At 44.7% G+C, this 18,437-nt stretch overlaps 1 protein-coding gene across 10 annotated transcripts in view; it reads left to right on the top strand.

Moving 5' to 3' along the window:
• LOC138736234 (annexin A11-like) overlaps nt 1-18,437 on the top strand; it is a 109,679-nt gene that overhangs the window by 85,883 nt on the left and 5,359 nt on the right. For all 10 annotated transcript variants that reach the window (XM_069885392.1, XM_069885390.1, XM_069885391.1 and 7 more), the window contains 2 exons: nt 8,857-8,950; nt 14,938-15,033. In XM_069885392.1, coding sequence (XP_069741493.1) covers nt 8,857-8,950; nt 14,938-15,033 — 190 coding nt within the window. The remainder of the gene's footprint in view (nt 1-8,856; nt 8,951-14,937; nt 15,034-18,437) is intronic.

Genomic DNA, 18,437 nt, shown 5'->3' with positions numbered 1-18,437 from the left:
CAAACGAATTTGTTCCTTCAGTAAGCCATTCATTCGTTCAACGAACCCAGCAGCCTGTGGGTAATAAGGAATATGGTGGACCCGTAAGATACTGTTGTCAGTTGCCCAGTCACAGATTGCCTTCCCAGAGAAGTGTGAGGCATTATCAGAGTGAATTTCTTCTGGTACATCATAATGAGAAATTAAATGGTTTAGTCCTTGGATAGTGCTAGCTTGGTCAGCCGTCTTGGTGGGAAAAGCAAAAACCAGGCCCGAAAAGGTGTCAACCATTACTAGGACGTAACGTTTACCCATACAGTCTGCATAGGGCCTATGTAATCAATTTGCCAGACCGCAGCTGAGTGAGCACCCCGGTCTTATTCGGCCATGCGGACCAGGAGGAACGGTGCAGGGGTTCACAAGCTGGCATGCTGGGTGTGTCCACACGACCATGCAGACATTGTTCTGATGGATGGGTAAGGCATGTGTACGGGCCCACATGGCTGATCCCTTCTCCCCAAATGGCCACTCTGTTCGTGTGCCCATCGAGCCAGGGGGACAATATCGGCGTGGCTGATAGTGGCATGTTCGTCGTCGCATTGGTATGGGTGTCAACGTGATATACAGTTATCTCACGATGATGGGAAGCATCCCACAACAGCTGCCGTAACTGTTTGCCCCATACTGGGCGGTCATGTACCAGCTAGTCATTCTTTTGCCAATCAGGCATCCATACCACTAGCCCAGGAATCAGTTAACAAGCTAAGAGGGTGATCATGGGGGTCTAGTGGTAAAGTGATCGCCTTCAACTCAGCATACTGACTGGAGCCACCATCCCCCTTCTCCAATAAGTGAGTTCCTGACCTGGGATGGTAAACCACCACCTTCCACTTCTGCTTTCCTTGCACCCACCGGCTGCTTCCATCAGTAAACCAGGTGTCCTCTTGTTCTGCTTTCTGTACCATCTCTTCCGTGGCCCCTTGGATCATCACATCATCAATATAATGGTGAATTGAGAGGGAAGGCGATACTGGCACCGTCTCCAAATCACGGGCAATTAGGCTGTGGCAAATAGTGGGAGAGTGTACATAGCCTTGAGGGAGGCAGGTGAAGGTATACTGGCACCCCTTCCAGGTAAAGGCGAACTGATCCTGTGAGACTTCAGCTATAAGAATACTGAAGAAGGCGTTACCGAGATCAATGACAGCATACCATGTTCCTGAGTTCCCAGTAGCAATATTTTCAATAAGGGTAACAATGTCCGGAACTGCCGAAGACAGTGGTGGGGCATGTTTGTTCAAAAAACGATAGTCACCTGTCATTCTCCAGGAGCCATCCAGCTTTTGGACCGGCTAAACAGGGATATTAAAGGGCGACGTTACGGGCCTCACTACCCCTTCTTCTTGCAAAGCATCGATGGTGGCAGTAATCTCTTCCTGCCCCCCCAGGGAGGCGATATTGTGGAATGCATACTGGTTTCGGGGGGGGGGGGGGAGGGGAGGCACCATCACAGGATCCCACTTAGCCCGACCCACCACTAGTGTTTTTGTAATAGACCGAATTCCAAATGCAAATCCCCCTTGGCTAGTATTAAGGGCCGTACTGGCCAGGATACACTCGTCAGTGACAGCCACCAGGGCATGTAACCATATAGGGGAAGGGCCATCACCCGCCGTGGCGCAGACTTTTATTTCCTTCGCCAGGGTGATCGCTCCTCCCATCCCCTCTATTCGAAATGTCGGTCCAGTCCAGAGGTCAGGGTTTCCCGGAATCACCAAGTGCTCCGCACCGGTATCGACCAAGGCCAAATATTGGCGGTCATTACCCCCACCCCAATGGACTGTTAACGGTATGTAGGGCCGTGGATCCCCGTGTATCCGCCGTATCTCAATGGAGTAGACACGGGGGCCCTGCCCACACCTTCATACTTTATTAGGGTTCGGGAGCTTCCAGGCCCACATGCTACTATTATCCATAAGAGCCTTTTTAACCATTTGTTGTATCTCATCACGGATAACTGGAGCAAGAGAAGCTGGCTCTATGGGAGCAGCAGAGGGAGCAGAAGGCACAGTTGGGCCAGGAAGACTCAACAGCTGGGGAAGATATTCCCCTGCCTTCCTCTTATAAAGGACCACAGTAGGTTTCCCATCAATATCACTTTTAGGTACGCCTAACTTTAACAAGGTTAGAAAAAGGTCCTTTCTTGTCGGTCCGTTATTAGCAGTAGCCCCTCTCTTTTCATCCTGCTTGTCTGATTTAACCTAGGATGTACGTGAGTGGATTTTACCTCCCAACTCTAATTCTCTAAGCCCAGATAAGGCGTGCACCGCCTCAGACACAGGGTGCTCAATTAGCGGACTAGTTATGGACAGAACCAGTCCCCGTACAGTGGGTTGGGCGGAACGAACCAATCTGGTATGCATTCCAGCCGTGAATATCTCTTCATCAGGGCTCACCCCATGTACTCACAGCCTCAAACACCCTGCATACAAGACAGAGGCCAGGGCCTGTTGACGAATTACTGCTATATCCTCCTCTGGAGTGCCCCAATTGTTCTGCAAATGTAAATCCCAATCTACTGGTGATGGGTATACTCGTAGCAGGGCATCCCCAAGAGTGGCAAGTAAGTAATCCACCTCTCTTCCTCTATCCCGCAGCTCAGCAGTGACCCTGATATCAGTAGTCAATGTTCCTAATCCCAACAATTCCTCAGGAGTTAAATATACATTAACCCCCCCCGCTCCCAAGCACGCAGGAGCCAGGCTGCCAGAGTTTCCCCCGCCTTTTGCCTAAATCGATCTCCAATGGCAGCCAGCTCTTTTACAGAGAAGTCACGGATCATTGACCACAGGGTCCTTTGCCCAGTGGACGGGACGAGCCTAGGCCATCCCGTAGAGGGGGTGGGTCATTGAGCATAAGCAGGGGTTCGAGTATTTTCCCCTGGGTCCTCTTGGGAGATTGGGGTATAATCCCTTCAATCTCTACCCTTTACATCATCCCCCCTTCCGTCTGTTTGGGAAATCTGCTGCTTTATGGGGCGGGCGTGAACAGCAGGTGGAGAGGGCAGTATGTTAGGCACATCCTGAGGAGTATCTGCATTATTAGCATGGTCATCATTCCAGATATTCCCGTCCCATTCATCAATTACATCAGGATTGTCACCATTCCTTATCATGGCATGAATATGATGTGGATCGGGTTCTACTCCATGCCTTTCTTTATCTGCGCAGAGCTGCTGCCGAAGTTTAATATTACGGCAGATCGTTTGGACATGCTTATCTTCCCATTCTTTGGCTCAGTCCTGACTGGTACGAACAGTCTCGCTCATCGTGGAACAGCTTTGTTGCATGGCTTCTAGCTCCTCCTCTAATTGCTGTCTCTTGTGCTGAGATTCTACTTTTCTTTGAACTAATTCTGCTTCACGCTGAACGGAGTGGCGTAAGGCTGTGGCCAGCAGCCAAAAACCGTCCGTCAGCATCCCCTTTTTACCAGGAAATTTACTTTCTCGAAGGAGAGTGGCAACCCACTCTCCCAGAGGTGCACTTGATGGGTCTAACTTTTCATCCCAACTAATGGGTGGTCCCAACAAAGACAGGGTATTGGCCAACATGCCAAACCCATCGTCTTTGGAAGTCCATCCCAGAATCAAGAACTGCTCAGGGCTCACTTCTTTCTTTCGGCGAAACATCTTGAGACCAACCCTGCTCGCTGCACCAATAATCTTGGGTAAACTTATACCTCTCATTTTGTTTGTTTTAGATTGGTCACAGTGTTTGAGCTATCGAAAGAAAATAGACACACACACACCGAGAGCAGTTCAGTTTATACAAGGCTTTATTACTAAATCTAAAGCTGAATTCACACTACAATATGCAAGCCTTTCACAATTATACTTATCAATGCCTGGACTGGTCCCAATTGCCAAAGCTAGGCGACGACTGCACACTTGTAGTAGGTTGTCTGGGCGCCGGTAGCAGCTTTTCCACCTCCCCGGACCGGGACGTTAGTTGGAATCTTGAAGTTCTTCTTCTTGCTGAGAGATGTTGCCACCTCTTGGAGAGTCTCAAACTTCAGCAGTGGGACCATGGCTTGTATTACCCAAAAGTTGTTTACTTCAGATCTTATCTCTTTGAACAAATGATTTAATTATCTTCAAGGTCTCCTGGCAGTCTGCGACCAACAAAAGACAACTGCATCTCTGGGCCTCATGGTGGAAGTTAGGTAATGTCTACTGACTCATATGCATCCCTGGGCCCCATAGTGGAATTTAGATTATGTCTTCTGATGCAAAGCATCCCTTCTTACAAAAGCTGGTCTAAATCCTCCATTACAGCATAGCTTACTCAATACAACGTGTCTTCAATCTTAATGATTCAGTGCAGGCCAAATTCGGGTAACATCCAGAAATGGTCTCCCATCCAGCTGTTGACCAGGTTGAAATCTGGCTAATTGTATTGATCACAGCAAACACTGACCTGTTGCTCTTCACAAATTCTGGGAGCTTTAGCCATTGACAGAGTTGTCTTAGCTAACATCAGCTTTGTCCACTAGATGAGTGTGAGAGTTTATTGTCAAATGCATGAGTACAAGGCTCAGATGCACCAAAGTTCCCACTTGCCACACCAACACAGGTATGCAAGATGAACCAATTTACCATGAGGCAAATAAATGTTGGTAGTATTCCAAATAGTTCACAATGGCAGGAAGCAGAGAGTCAAAATATAGAGATCATATTCTATTTGGCTGCCATATGTTGGTGGTGGTCCACAGGGGCCGATGTTGGGGTGGATTCTGTATGTTATGTCAATGTGGCCAAGCAGGCAGATGATACGAGGGTCGGTAGTGGAGAGGGTACTGTTGAGACAACAGGAAAGCTACAAAAGGACTTGGAGAGATTAGTCAATAAAATGTCGGAAAGTGCCCACTCATGCACTTTGGTGGGAAAAAATAAAACGGGCAGAATATTTTTTAAATGAGAAGGAAAAGGAAAAATACCCAGATGCAAAGGGAGCTGGGAGTCCTCATGCAGGATAACCTAAAGGTAAACTTTCAGGTTGAGTCAGTGGTGGAGAAGGCAAATGCGATGCTGGCATTCCTTTCAAGAGGAAAAGTATATGAGAGCAGGGATGTGATGTTCAGACTTTATAAGCACTGATGAGACCTCACTTGGAGAATTGTGCGCTGTTTTGGGTTCCTCAGTTAAGAATGGTTGAGCTGACACTGGAGGGTTCAGAGGAGGTTCACTCAGTTGATTCTGGGAATGAAGATTTCACAGCTATTGGCCTGTATTTATTGGAATTTAGGAGAATGAGTGGGGGGGGGGGGATCTCATTGAAACATTTCAAATTTTGAAAGACATGGACAAAGTAGCTGTAGAAAGGTTGCTTCCCACGGTGGGAGAGTCTAGGACAAGAACACACAACTTCAGGATTGAAGGGCGTCCACTTCGAACAGAGATGTTAGGGCAATTTCTTTAGAGGGTGGTAAATTTTTTTGCCACAGGTGGTTGTGGAGGCCAGGTCTTTGGTTGTATTTAAGGCAAAGATTGATAGGTTCTTGATTAGCCAGGGCATCAAAGGTCATGGGGAGAAGGCTGGGCAGTGGGGAAATGGATCAGCTCATGATTAAATGGCAGGGCAGACCCAATGGGCTGAGCAGCCAATTTCTGCTCCGATGTCTCAAGGACCTGTCTAACTTGGAAATCTGTGGTTGGTTTGCAATTCTCTATGAATCTGTTCAGGTTCTGTCCACAATGAGGCAGAAGTAGTTTTGGACCACAGGGGAGTGATGTGTCACAGGGATTTGGAGTTGAGGGCTACCTGCGATCTTACCGAGTGGCAGAGTGGGGTCATGGGACCTCGCTGGTGATCCTGCTTCCATTTCTGATGTGTTTCTGACCACAGACAAACTCTGCTGAGAGTCTGTGCCTGTGAGATAGAAGCTTGTTATAAACTGATCCCCATTAAGCATTAAACCCTTTGAGGTATCCAAAGTCATTGCCGGAGGAAATGAACTTTTAATATCTTCAGCAGATCAAAGCAAAATATTATAAAAATCTGTGTTTTTAATCGTAATTTAAATTTCCCAGCTGGCAGTGTGGCAGAGAGTTTGTTTATCAATTAGTACATTTTTCATAGAGTATGCACATAAAAACCAATTTGGCATTCTGCTAATATGTTACCCAGATGTTTTTGGCTGATAATTATTGCGTGTTTGCTGCTTATTCTAAGATTTTCTGGTTTTTCTGGAATGGGACGATTTGTTTTAGGTGGGAATGATTTAGGTCAACTCAAAAATATCCAAGAACACCGCAGGGTTCGTGAAAACTTCATGAAGCAGACTCGTTGTGGGGCGGGGGAAATGCACTCTGTCCCAGATTGTTTCGTGCACTAGTCATTGCTAAACACAGGCACGGCTCCAGGAAGATCTGTTCATCTGGCTGTCCAAGAGCAGCAGTAACTCGTACTTATGTGGAACTGGAAACTGCCCAAAGTTTTCACCAGAGAAAAATCGAACCAACTTTGACACTGATGTGGAAGAGCTGTGGGACCAAAAGTGGAGGTTTTATTGCATCTGTAAAAGGACAGAGGGAGAGTAGGAGACTCTGAATCTGAGCCCTAGCACACATCTGAGGCTTGAGCTTGGCAACGTCTGCTGCCATTACAGCACCGCAGTGAGGGAGAGCTGCACTGCTTGGCCTACGTGATTTTGCTCAAGTTTAACGTTCTGTTACCCGAGAAGCAGTGAGAAAGTTTGTACTTTATTTTTTGGAGTTAATTGACTCATACATAGGGCAGCATTTAAAAATACAGCACAGAGTGTAGAGTTACAGTTTGAACAGGGCAAAGGAAGCATTATTTTACTGGTGTGAAGCTTGTTCCGGAACTGATAATGACAGGAAAGAAACTGTCCTTGGTGATCATTGTTGCAAAGGTTAACTCAAAGACTGAGACTTCGAGATTCGCTCCAAGAGCTTATTAACACGATATTGTGCAAAGCCTGCAGTAATCTAAATGACCATTAGAAGTCTACATTGTAGTCTTTACTAGTTCATATTTATGCAGTTGAAAACCAACAAGCTGGCCTGATTGTTTTTACATCCTTAGTAAGTGTCTGATGGATTTTTCATTGGGTTTGATCAGTCAGTCTTTTACCATACTGAGCAGTGTTTTAACAAATTTAACCCTGTCAATCTTTACTAGAGGTTGATCTCAGCTCACATCAGTCGTTTTAAATTCAGCTTCCTTATAAACGTCAAGTATCCCATCTTGCACTTGGGTAGTGGTAACCCTTTCTACTACTGTGTTTCCCTCCACTCTGGAATCTTCTTCCTGTCAGAGGGTGGGAGGGGGTGGAGACGGGGAGGAGGGGCACAGTTTGACTGGAGGAAGGTGGGACAATGTGACCGGGATGTGAGGGGGTGGAGGCCAATGTGACTAGAGGAGTGGGGGGGAGGACTGGGATGGGAGAGGTGGGGTCATTGTGACCGGCGGGGGTGGGGGGGGGAGTGTGACCAGGATGGGAGGGGTTGGGGCGGTGTGAAGAGGGGGAGGGGGTGCAGTGTGACCAGGGTGGGATGAGTTCCTCAATGCAGTAAAAGTCCAGAAATCTCAACCACCTGAGAATCCAGACTTTTTGAAAACTCAAACTTTTTAAATTTAGCAGCTTTTCTGAATGTGTTTGTGTGTAAGCGCCATAGATGCAACAACCATCCACTCATTTTAATCACAAAGAAACTCATTTGTGCACTATATTTTATAATGTACATATTTGAACATAATTTCAACATTACACACTATTTCTGTAGTGAAAAGATTTTATGTTTATTCTTTTGTCAAGCAATGATTTTATTTTTCTTTAAAATGTCTAATTTTGATAAATGAAGCGTGCTAAATTTGCTGATGAATAAACTATCAACATTTACCTGTTCATCTCTTTATTCCTCCTTAAATTTGGATTTTAAAAGTACTGGACCAACCCAGTCCCCGAGCAGTCCGGTTTTTCAGACTTTTACTGTTTGTTGGCTGTTTTCCCAGGCACAGCTGATGTTACCCAGTGCCCCTCTGCTGTAATTGGGGTAAAACATTCCATGGGACTCTTTAGAATGTAAGCAGAGGTTTTGTACGACCAGGGTCTTGGCCAATATTTATCACAGGGGTTAATTTTTAATCACATTCCTCTGTGGAACATGACTGTGTGTAACATTGGCTGCTGTATTTTCTCTTTCATGTTAATGGTTATATGTTTGGTATTGTGTAAGGGTCATGGAGACAATTTAAAAATGAGGTATCTGGCTTTTTGGAGAGTTGGGCATTCTCTTCTTTCCTCACCCCCAGCCCCCCTCCCCAAGGGTTGAAGCAAGAATGTGTGGCAGAAGCAAGAGCCCGTGGGACAGCAGTCCTTCTTCATCTACAAGAGTTCAGCAGAGATCTGGACTTTGCCCAACCTCTAGTTAATGCTCTGTCAGGTGTGGGGGTTGGCTGGGGGGTGGGGATTGGCTGAGGAGTGTGGAGGGGGGTGGTGTAGGGGATTTGAAGGAAGCTGTTAAAGGAACCTCCTTTATAATTAAAGCTGGGAGGCTTCATTTAGAAACATTAATTATTTAAATGGCACTGGTTGAAAGCATCCATGGATCAAAATGGTCAGTCAATGTTTCGTCTTAAGTAAAAACACAATGCTGGAGAAACTCAGCTGGTCACATAGAAAGGGCCCCGTCCTGAAATGTTGACTGCCTCCCTCTACCCGACCTGCCCTGATTTCCTCCAATAGCTCATGGATTGCTCGTGTTGATGCATTTTCAGAACTCCATTTCATTTTAAAGCTGAACTGATTTAACATGGTGATGGGCCAATTTGTTTCCTCTTTCCTGTTTCTCAGGACCTGTACAATGCAGGAGAAGGACGTATGGGAACAGACGAGTCGAAGTTTAATGCCATCCTGTGCTCAAGGAACAGGTCCCATCTGAAAGCAGGTAATAGCCATCACTAGCATCTGTGGACAATGGGAGGTCCTGTGCAAAGTAGCTTTATTTCAGAAAACCCAGTGATAATAACTTGCAGTACAGTTATTTAGACTTGCTTTTTCCTTGGAGTTGAAGATGAAACACAAGACACAAAGTCTGTGCCAATTGAAGAAAGGCTACCCAGCTCATGATTGAATGGAGGGGCAGATTCGATGGGCTGAATAGCCTATTTCTGCTCCTATGTTTTCTAAGAACATAAGAACCATAAAATGTTATAGCACAGAAAAACAGGTAATAACCCTTCCAGTCTGTGCTAACCAATAAAGCTAGCTAGTCCCACTGACCTACTCTCATTCCATAATCCTCCAAACCACTCCTATCCATGTATTTATCCAATTTATTTTTAAAACTCAAGATTGAATCCGTGCTTACTACATCAGATGGCAGCTCATTCCACACTCCTACCACTCTCTGAATGAAAAACTTTCCCCTCATGTTCCCCTTGTACTTCTCCCCTTTCAGCCTAAAGCTATGACCATCTCCCCAATCTCAGAGGTAACATCCTACTCACATCTACTCTGTCTGTACCCCTCATAATCTTATAAACCTCTATCAAACATCCCTTCATTCTTCTTCATTCCAAGGAGAATAGTCCTAAACTGTTTAATATTTCCTGGTAACTAACTCCCAAAGACCCAGCAACATCTCATTAAATCTTTTCTGCACTCTTTCAATCTTTCCTGCTGCTGGGTGACCAGAACTGTACACAATTTTCTTTTTTTTTTTTAAATTTTTTTATTTTTCACACCATAAATCACATTAGCCATGATATACACTATTTCTTTTTCACACATATACAGTGACTTTTTCTCCCCCCCCCCCCCTTTCCTCCCAAACCACCCCCCCACCCCCCCCTCTCATCCATTTTAGGTATACAATCTAGGTTGCATTAAGCCAGTCAGACAATGTTGTCATTCAACAAAATTACACCAGAAATTCTACTGAGTCCATTCTTTTCTTTCCTTCTCCTTCCATCAACTTAGGTACTGTTTGTCCCCGGTAGGTTTTCGCTATTGTATTTAATGTAAGGCTCCTATACTTGCTCGGATATTTCAATATTATTTCTTAACCTATCTGTTATTTTTTCTAATGGAATACATTTATTCATTTAAATTTAGTAGTTTCTTCCTTTTAATTTGGTTATGTATTCCATTAATATTTAAAGACATATAGTTCAGCGTAGCCCTTTTATATTTTGTTTATCTTCTCTTTCCGTTTTTCCATCATTACCTTTCCTCCTTTTCCATTTCTGTTTTCTTATTTTCAACTCTTTATAAGACAACATTCCTACAACATCCAACATTTTCCTTATTCTCCTATTTCTATCTTATTTATCCCCAATCTCCCCTTCACCTCCTGAGTTGTCCTTTATCCCTTGTCGGACAACCACATCTCCCCTCTCCATTTGGATTTGCGAATCCACTCGCAAGCGTCAACTGATTTTGCAGTGACCGCTATTTCCCCCCACCCCGCCTCCCCCAGAAAAGATTTCACTTTTCATATGTCACAAAGGTCACTCTTTTAATTCCCTCCTTATTCTCTCTATTCCATTACCTTCCCTTATTAATTCTTGTCTATACTATCTATATTTTCCTCTAAGTACAGATACATTCACGTATGCACATTGTCTCTATTCACTCTTATACCTCTTTACCCGCATACATATCAATCGTGATCATTTTTACTCTCATTACCCGTCTTCATCCCTCAGTCTATTTTTGTCTTTACCCACATACATATCAATCGTGATCATTTTAACTCTCATTACCCGTCTTCCTCCCTCAGTCTATTTTTGTAATTGTTCTGCAAATTTTCGTGCTTCTTCTGGATCCGAGAATAGTCTGTTTTGTTGTCCTGGAATAAATATTTTCAATACCGCTGGATGCTTTAGTATAAATTTATACCCTTTCTTCCATAAAATCGCCTTTGCTGTATTGAACTCTTCTCTTCTTTACGAGTTCAAAACTTATATCTGGATAAATGAAGATTTTTTGCCCTTTATACTCCAGTGGTTTGTTGCCCTCTCGTACTTTTTCCATTGTCTTCTCCAGTACCTTTTCTCTTGTAGTATATCTTAGGAATTTTACTACAATAGATCTTGGTTTTTGTTGTGGTTGTGGTTTAGGGGCCAATACTCTATGTGCCCTTTCTATTTCCATTTCTTGCTGTAGTTCTGGACATCCTAGGGTCTTAGGGATCCACTCTTTTATAAACTCCCTCATATTCTTGCCTTCTTCATCTTCCTTAGGGCCCACTATCTTTATGTTATTTCTTCTGTTATGGTTTTCCATTGTATCTATTTTTTGAGCTAGTAGTTCTTGTGTCTCTTTAGTTTTTTTATTAGATTTCTCCAATTTCTTTTTTAAGTCTTCTACCTCCATTTCTGCTGCTACTGCCCGCTCTTCCATCTTGTCCATTTTCTTTCCCATTTCTGTTAAGGTCATCTCCATTTTATTTATTTTCTCTTCTGTGTTGTTTATTCTTTTTCTTAAATCCTTAAATTCCTGTGTTTGCCATTCTTTAAATGACTCCATGTATCCTTTAATAAGAGCAAGTATATCCTTTACCTTGCTTTTCTTTTCTTCTTCTATTTCCCTGTACTCTTCCTCTTCCTCTGGGTTGACCATCTGTTGTTTCTTTGGTGCCCTTTCCTCCTCTTCTTTCTTGTTTCTATTGTCTTCTGTGTTCTCTTCTTGCTGCAGGTGTTCTGCAGCTGTCGTTGCCGGCTGTGGAGATCGACTCCCCAGCTGGTCCCCCCTCCCGTCGGTGTGTTTTTTTTCATTCGCATCGCGCATGCGCGGTTGCGCACTTTTACTCGGCTCTGCGAGCCATTTTTGTAGTCCATTATTTACCGACCTGAGGGAGCGGGTTTCTCTCTCCGCAGCGGGCCTCTTCGGACAGGTAAGGCCTTCACCTTTTTCCTCCTTTGTCTTCTCTTCCTCTCTTCTTACCGTTGCTTTCGATTTTTCTTTTTTTGTCGCCATCTTCTTTCCACCTTTATACTCACTTTTCTGTAACTTTTATTTCTGTGCCTTTGTGTTTTCCTTTGTTTTTCCCGACTTTTCTGGAGAGGGCTGGAATTCACCGTCCGGCCACTACTCCATCACGTGACTCCTCCCTGTACACAATATTCTAAATGTGACCTCACCAATGACTTGAATAACTTCAACATAACATCCCAACTTCTATACTCATACTTTGATTTATAAAGGCTAAGATGTCAAAAGCTTTTTTTACAACCCTGTCCCGATGCAACACCACCTTCAGGGAACAATGTTTCTGTATTCCCAGATCTCTTTGCTCCTCCGCACTCCTCAATGGCCTACCATTTACTGAGTACGTCCTTCCCTCCTTCGCTCTTCCAGAGTATAATACCTCATACTTAACTGCATTAAATTCCATCAGCCATTTACTGGTCCAATTTCCCAGCTGGTCCAGATCCCTCTCAAGCTTTGAAAATCTTCCTCACAGTCCATGATGCCTTTATGTCACCAGCAAACTTGACCACGTTATCATCTTGTTCGTTCATATAGATAACAAACAGTAATGGTCCCTGAGGCACACCACACAACACAGACCTCCAGTCTGAGAAGCATCCGTCCACCACCACTGTTTTCTTCCACCAAGTCCATTTCCAGTCCAGTTTGCAATCTCTCTATGTCCATCTAGTGTCCTCACCTTCTGAACCAACCTCTCATGTGGAACCTTGTCAGAGGCCTTTCGAAAGTCCATATAAACAACATCCATTTGGTAACTTCCTCAAAAAAACTCTTAAGAAGTAGGAGCAGGAGTAGACCATCTGGCCCGTCGAGCCTGCTCCGCCATTCAATGTGATCATGGCTGATCTGACGAAAAGCTTATCTCCACCTACCTGCCTTTTCCCCTACTCTGTAAAATCTATCCAACCTTGCCTTAAGTATATTTACTGAGGTCACCTCCACTACTCCCCGGGCTGAGAATACCACAGATTCCCCACGATCTGAAATCTACTACCCTGAATCTTGATGCTATATCCCTTAGTTCTGGTCTCCCCTGCCAATGGAAACAACTGCATCTGATCTATGCCTTTCATAATTTAATGCTTCTATAAGATCTGCTCTCATTCTTCTAAATTCCCAGTCCCAGACGACTCAATCTCCCCTCACACACTAACCTGCTCATCTCTAGAATCAACCTGGTGAATCCCCTGTGGACCACCTCCAGAGCCAGTACATCCATACTCAAGTCGGGAGGCCAGAACTCGTGCAGTTTTCCAGACCTTGTACAGTTGCTGCAGAAACTCCCTGCTCCTAAATTCCACCTGACCAGCAATGAAGGCCAATGTTCCATTTTCCTTGCTTGATAGATTACTGCGCCTGCAAACCAATCTTTTGCGGATCAAACACACCCAAGTCCTGCTGCAGGGCAGGTTGCTTGCCATTTAATTAATAATTTTATCTCCCTTTTTTCCTTCCAAAGAGAATAACCTCACATTTGCCAACATTGAATACCATCAGCCAGGCCTTTGCCCGCTCACTTAACCTATCTATATCTCTCCGCTGACTTTCTGTATCCTGTGCTTTTCCACTCAATTTAGCATCATCAACACACTTAGACGTGAAGAGTTTGGGGCCCAGCACCGACACCTATGGTACCCCTTTCATCACTGATCGCTAATCCAAAAACCACCCCCATATCCCAACTTCCTGTTTCTATTGGTTAACCAATCCTCTATCCAAATTAACAGATCACATCTCTTCCCCACCCCCCAAACTCTATGCATCCTTTTTATGTGGCACCTTATCAAACACCTTCTGGAAATTCAGATAAACAGCGCCCATCTACTCCCCTCTATCTATCGTGCCTGTTATATCCTCAAAGGACTCCAGTAAGTTTGTCAAACAAGATCTGCCTTTGCTAATTTACACAGTGTCTACCTGATGGATCCATTTAACTCCAGATGCCTTACTTACAGTCTTAACCCGATAACCCTGCCTTCCAACATTAGATTCCGAACTCTGCAGGTCAGTTGTTTACATCCACACCTGGGTACATTTTAAATGTAAAGAGGGCTCAACTTCTACCTCATTAGACAGAGGGTCTCAGACCTGAAACCGCAGCCCCTGATTCCCATCGGCATTGCCTGACCTGTGGAGTGTTTCCTGCATCTGCAGATGTTTATTTTCAAGCTAAGCTGTTCTCTGGAATAAAAGTGAGGTTACTTCCTTGATAAGGCAGAGGTGGATAGCAATACAGGGGAGATCTCTGCACCCAGGGAAGACTGCAATGTGGGGAAGCCCTGACTGGTTTTCTCTTCCACCTACCTCTTGGCAGACACTTTGCTGGTAATGCTCCTGGAGTTTTGGAAGCAAGCTATTTGAGAAGTTTCATTGGATTTTTGTAGAGAGAAGTAATATACAAATCCGATTACTTGTAAACCTGGGAAAACCACTAATAAAAGTCAGGGACTCGCTCACTTTCTCCTTTTGACTCCAGGTAGTCAAGTGCAGGCTCAACCAATAAAAGTTGTCAGGGCAACATGAGCCAGGATATCAACTGTCTCACATGCACACACTTGCATTAATTGACTCTTGCAAAATGACTCAGAAGTTGGAGATTAAACCTGGATCTTGGCTAGTTTATAAAGCTTGTAGCAAACTGTTCAGAACCATAAGATTGTACAGTAAAACCCGTTATCCTGAATTCAAGCAACCGGCAAAAAAAGTCGTGGAAAATAAATAGGTTAAAAAATATGAAAGTTTAAAATTAGCACCCCTTCGCAGTCAGTTCGCCAATCCACGCAACACACAATCTCAAGCAACCAGCAAATTCACTAATCCAATATCTACCAATCCCCATAGGTGCCAAATACCAGGGGTTTTACTGTATTTGCAATATATAAATGCAATTTTCAGGACATTCTGTGGCTGAAAGTTCTGCTTTTGTTTTTCGTTCAGTTTTTGAGGAGTATCGCCAGGTGTGTAAGTACGATATCGAGAAGACCATCGCTCGTGAGATGTCTGGGAACCTTGAAAGAGGCATGGTGGCAGTAGGTATGTGTCCCCGATCTGAATCTACCTCACAATATTCCTTTTTATTTACCTTCTCTGGTGCAATTAGGTCAGGTAGATGTTGAAGACCATTTTCAGAGCTGTGGACAAATAGAATTGGAAGAGAGAGTGCCAGGGTTTAATTAATTGAGATGATGACTGATGATTCAGAGGCAAAAAGAGGTTTAATTCCTGTTGATGAACTGAGATGGAACCTATAAGTTGACTGACTGGTGTGTTAACTCTGTAGGCATGTCGTGTTTATGGAGTCACGTAGAGATCAGTCCATATCAACCATAGACTACCCATTTTAATGCTGATCTGATCCAGACCCATTTTATTCTTCTCTCATTCAGATCAATTCCACCCACTCCTGGATTTTTACCATTTACTAACACACTATAGCAACACAAATCTCTTAGGGAGATGGGAGGAAACCAGAGCACAAGGAGAGCATGCAAAAACCACACCAAGAGTAACAGATTGGAACTGAGCCTGGGTGTGAGGAACAGCTCTAAAACTGGCATTCACAGCAGTTAGAGCATAAAACATTACTGCATAGTCCAGGCCCTTCAGCCTATGATATTGTGCTGACCTCTCTCGTATATCTCTCTCACACACACACACACACACACACACACACACACACACACACACACACACACACACACACACACACACACACACACACACACACACACACTCTATACTTGCCCAAAGAAAAAGACAATAGAAATTGAAAGAGAATAGTTATGGAATTCTTACATTGAATGCATGATGTCTAAATGCTGAAGGATCTACTCTGGGGATGAAAGGGTAAGTTAATGAGCCCATAACAGAAGCCTAATGAATGGATGGTATTGAGACAACAGGGGCTGCAGACATTGGAATCTGAAGCAAAACCCAACCATTGGAAGAACACAATGGCTCAGGCAGCATCTGTGGGGGCAAAAGGTGCGAGTCAACCTTTGGGTCCTGTGTGGGGTCTTGCCCCAAAACGTTGACTGCCTCCACCAGATGCTGCTTGACCCTGTGACTTCTTCCAGCCTTCTGTTCTCGATGACATTGAACAGGGGACAGACAACAGCTGAAAGTCCAGGCAGCTTATTCCTTTTCACATAGTTTGGTGGCAGTCAACGTTTGAAGAGGTGGGTGGTTCAAGTGCTGTCTCTGAGGGACTGCAACTGCACGGGCCCCTAAATTCTCCCCACAGTGTTTTGCTAGCTGCTGTGCTAATGTGCCACCCACTATAAATTACATTTTTAAAAGTAAATAAATTAGCACAAAAGAAGAGAAAGTGAAGTCGTGTCTGTGTTTCATTGTCCATTCAGAAATTTGATGGCGGAGGGAAAGAAGCTGTTTTTGTTCTGTTGAGTGCTCATCTTCATGCTTCTCTACCTCTTTCCTGATGGTAGCAGAGCGAAGAAGGCATGGCCTGGGTGGTAGGGGATCCTTGTGGATAGAGGCTGCTTTCTTAAGACACCCCTTCTTGTAAATGGCCTTGATAGAGTGAAGCCTGATGCTCATGATAGGATGGCCAAGCACACAACTCTATGGTCTTTTCCTGTCCTGTCCATACCAGTTAATTGTTGAGAGAGGGTCTGTTCACTGAGGTGGTTAGCTCATGGCCCCAATTTGGAATGGAGAAGATCACTGTTGCTCCTGAGGCAAGCTGAATGGTGCTACCTCCCTAGAACACTCTGTGCGACTGATGGGGGAAGTCTCCGAGGTATGCTGTAGATTAACATGCATGTAACGCTTCTGATCCTGTTTCTTCCTCTCCGCTTTCTGGATCCTCATTTTGTGGGTTAGTACAGTGAAGTTTTGGTATTGTTGGCTATCTGAACACATGCATGTTGTGTGTGCGTGCGTATTTTTGCAAATTGGATATTGGGTATTGGAAGGGGCATTCTCGTCACAAAAGCATCTTCAGCAAATTGAGCTAACTGACAATACTTTGGAGTTGAACCAACCCATGTTTTTCCACTTATTGCTGACATGCCTCGATATCTCATCATCAGAATAGAGTTTCTCAGTTCTGAAACCTTCCTCCAACGTTCCATCTGTGATGCAGTGACTGAGGTCACCCTGTTGGCAGTGGATGTAATGAAGACAGTGCCTTTCCTTCTTCAGAGATTCCAGGTGCTTTCTAATCAGAAGGACCTCTTTCAGCTCATCGCCATGCAACGGATGCATGTTCAGTTATTTCTACGTTGTGCTGTGCTTCCTTCATTTGTGGTGGAGTGTTCTGAGTGTCATCCTTGAGGTCCTTTCCCACCCTCCCGGTTGCATGCACTTTGTGATGTAAGGCCCTGCTCCGAGCTGCTGGAACGTCAAGTACCATTTCCATTGCTTGAGTCAAACTTCTCGAGGAAGGATAAACTGAAACCCCGACTTTCAACTGAGATGTTCAACTGAGGTGTTGCTGGTGGGTGGGACAGAGACAGTATCCCCAACTTTCTGGGGGATATGGCCCTCAATCAACCCCATTATCTGCTGCTGTTATAAGACTAATCACAAATTAGCTGCTACTTTTCTTGCTTTATAACACTACAAACAAACGAGTTGGTCGTTACGCTTAAGGATAGTGTTACTATTTTTATCCATGTCATTAAGCCCAAAGGAAATGTGAAGAGGATGCAGATGAGATATCATTAAATCTCATTGTTAATTCATGTGATATAAGTTTTAAAATTTAGACATGCAGCACGGTAACAGGGCCTCTCAGCCCACAAGCCCTTGCTGCCCAATTGACCCACAATCCCCATACATTTTGAACAGTGGGAGGAAACTGGACACCCGGGGGAAAACCCACTCAGACACAGTGAGAACATACAAACTCCTTTCGGACAGCACCAGATTTGAACCCCGGTCACTGGTGCTGTAACAGCATTAGGTCCCTTGTCTGACTGCTTCTGGTACCATGTAACCCAGTACTCCCCGTTGCATGGTCAGGTAGTTGCCGACTAAACTGGTTCCCCCACCAGGCTTGCCCGGTGCAGAGGGTGGCTAGATACCCTGCAGGATGAAAAACAAGACGTCAAAGGGAGGACGAACCCTCTCGTAGGGTTGCTCTATCGAGCAACCAGGTGCCATGAAGCGCGGAAAGGGCATCCCTTGCATCGAAGCTTGGTCTGGCCATTCACTACAGAATGTCCCCCAGCCGTCCTGGACCTCACCATGCCGCTGGATCTGGGAGGGGATGTCGAGAGGGTGGGTCTGGACCTGTGCAGCCCCCTACTCACCTAAATCCATTCATGCATACGCTGCTCCTTTCTGAGAAGTGGGGTATCCTCACAGTGCCTGTCAAGGATCGGCCTATACAGCCGCTCCAGGTAACACATATCAAACCCCATGAACTGAGTGAAGGGAACCATTATCATCCTTCGGAATGGAAAGCCAGAAGA

The sequence above is a fragment of the Narcine bancroftii genome, chromosome 6 (assembly GCF_036971445.1).
Source record: "Narcine bancroftii isolate sNarBan1 chromosome 6, sNarBan1.hap1, whole genome shotgun sequence".
Lineage (NCBI taxonomy): Eukaryota > Metazoa > Chordata > Chondrichthyes > Torpediniformes > Narcinidae > Narcine > Narcine bancroftii.
The sequence above is the reverse complement of the archived record's forward strand: the minus strand, read 5'-3'. Positions and strand labels throughout refer to the sequence as shown.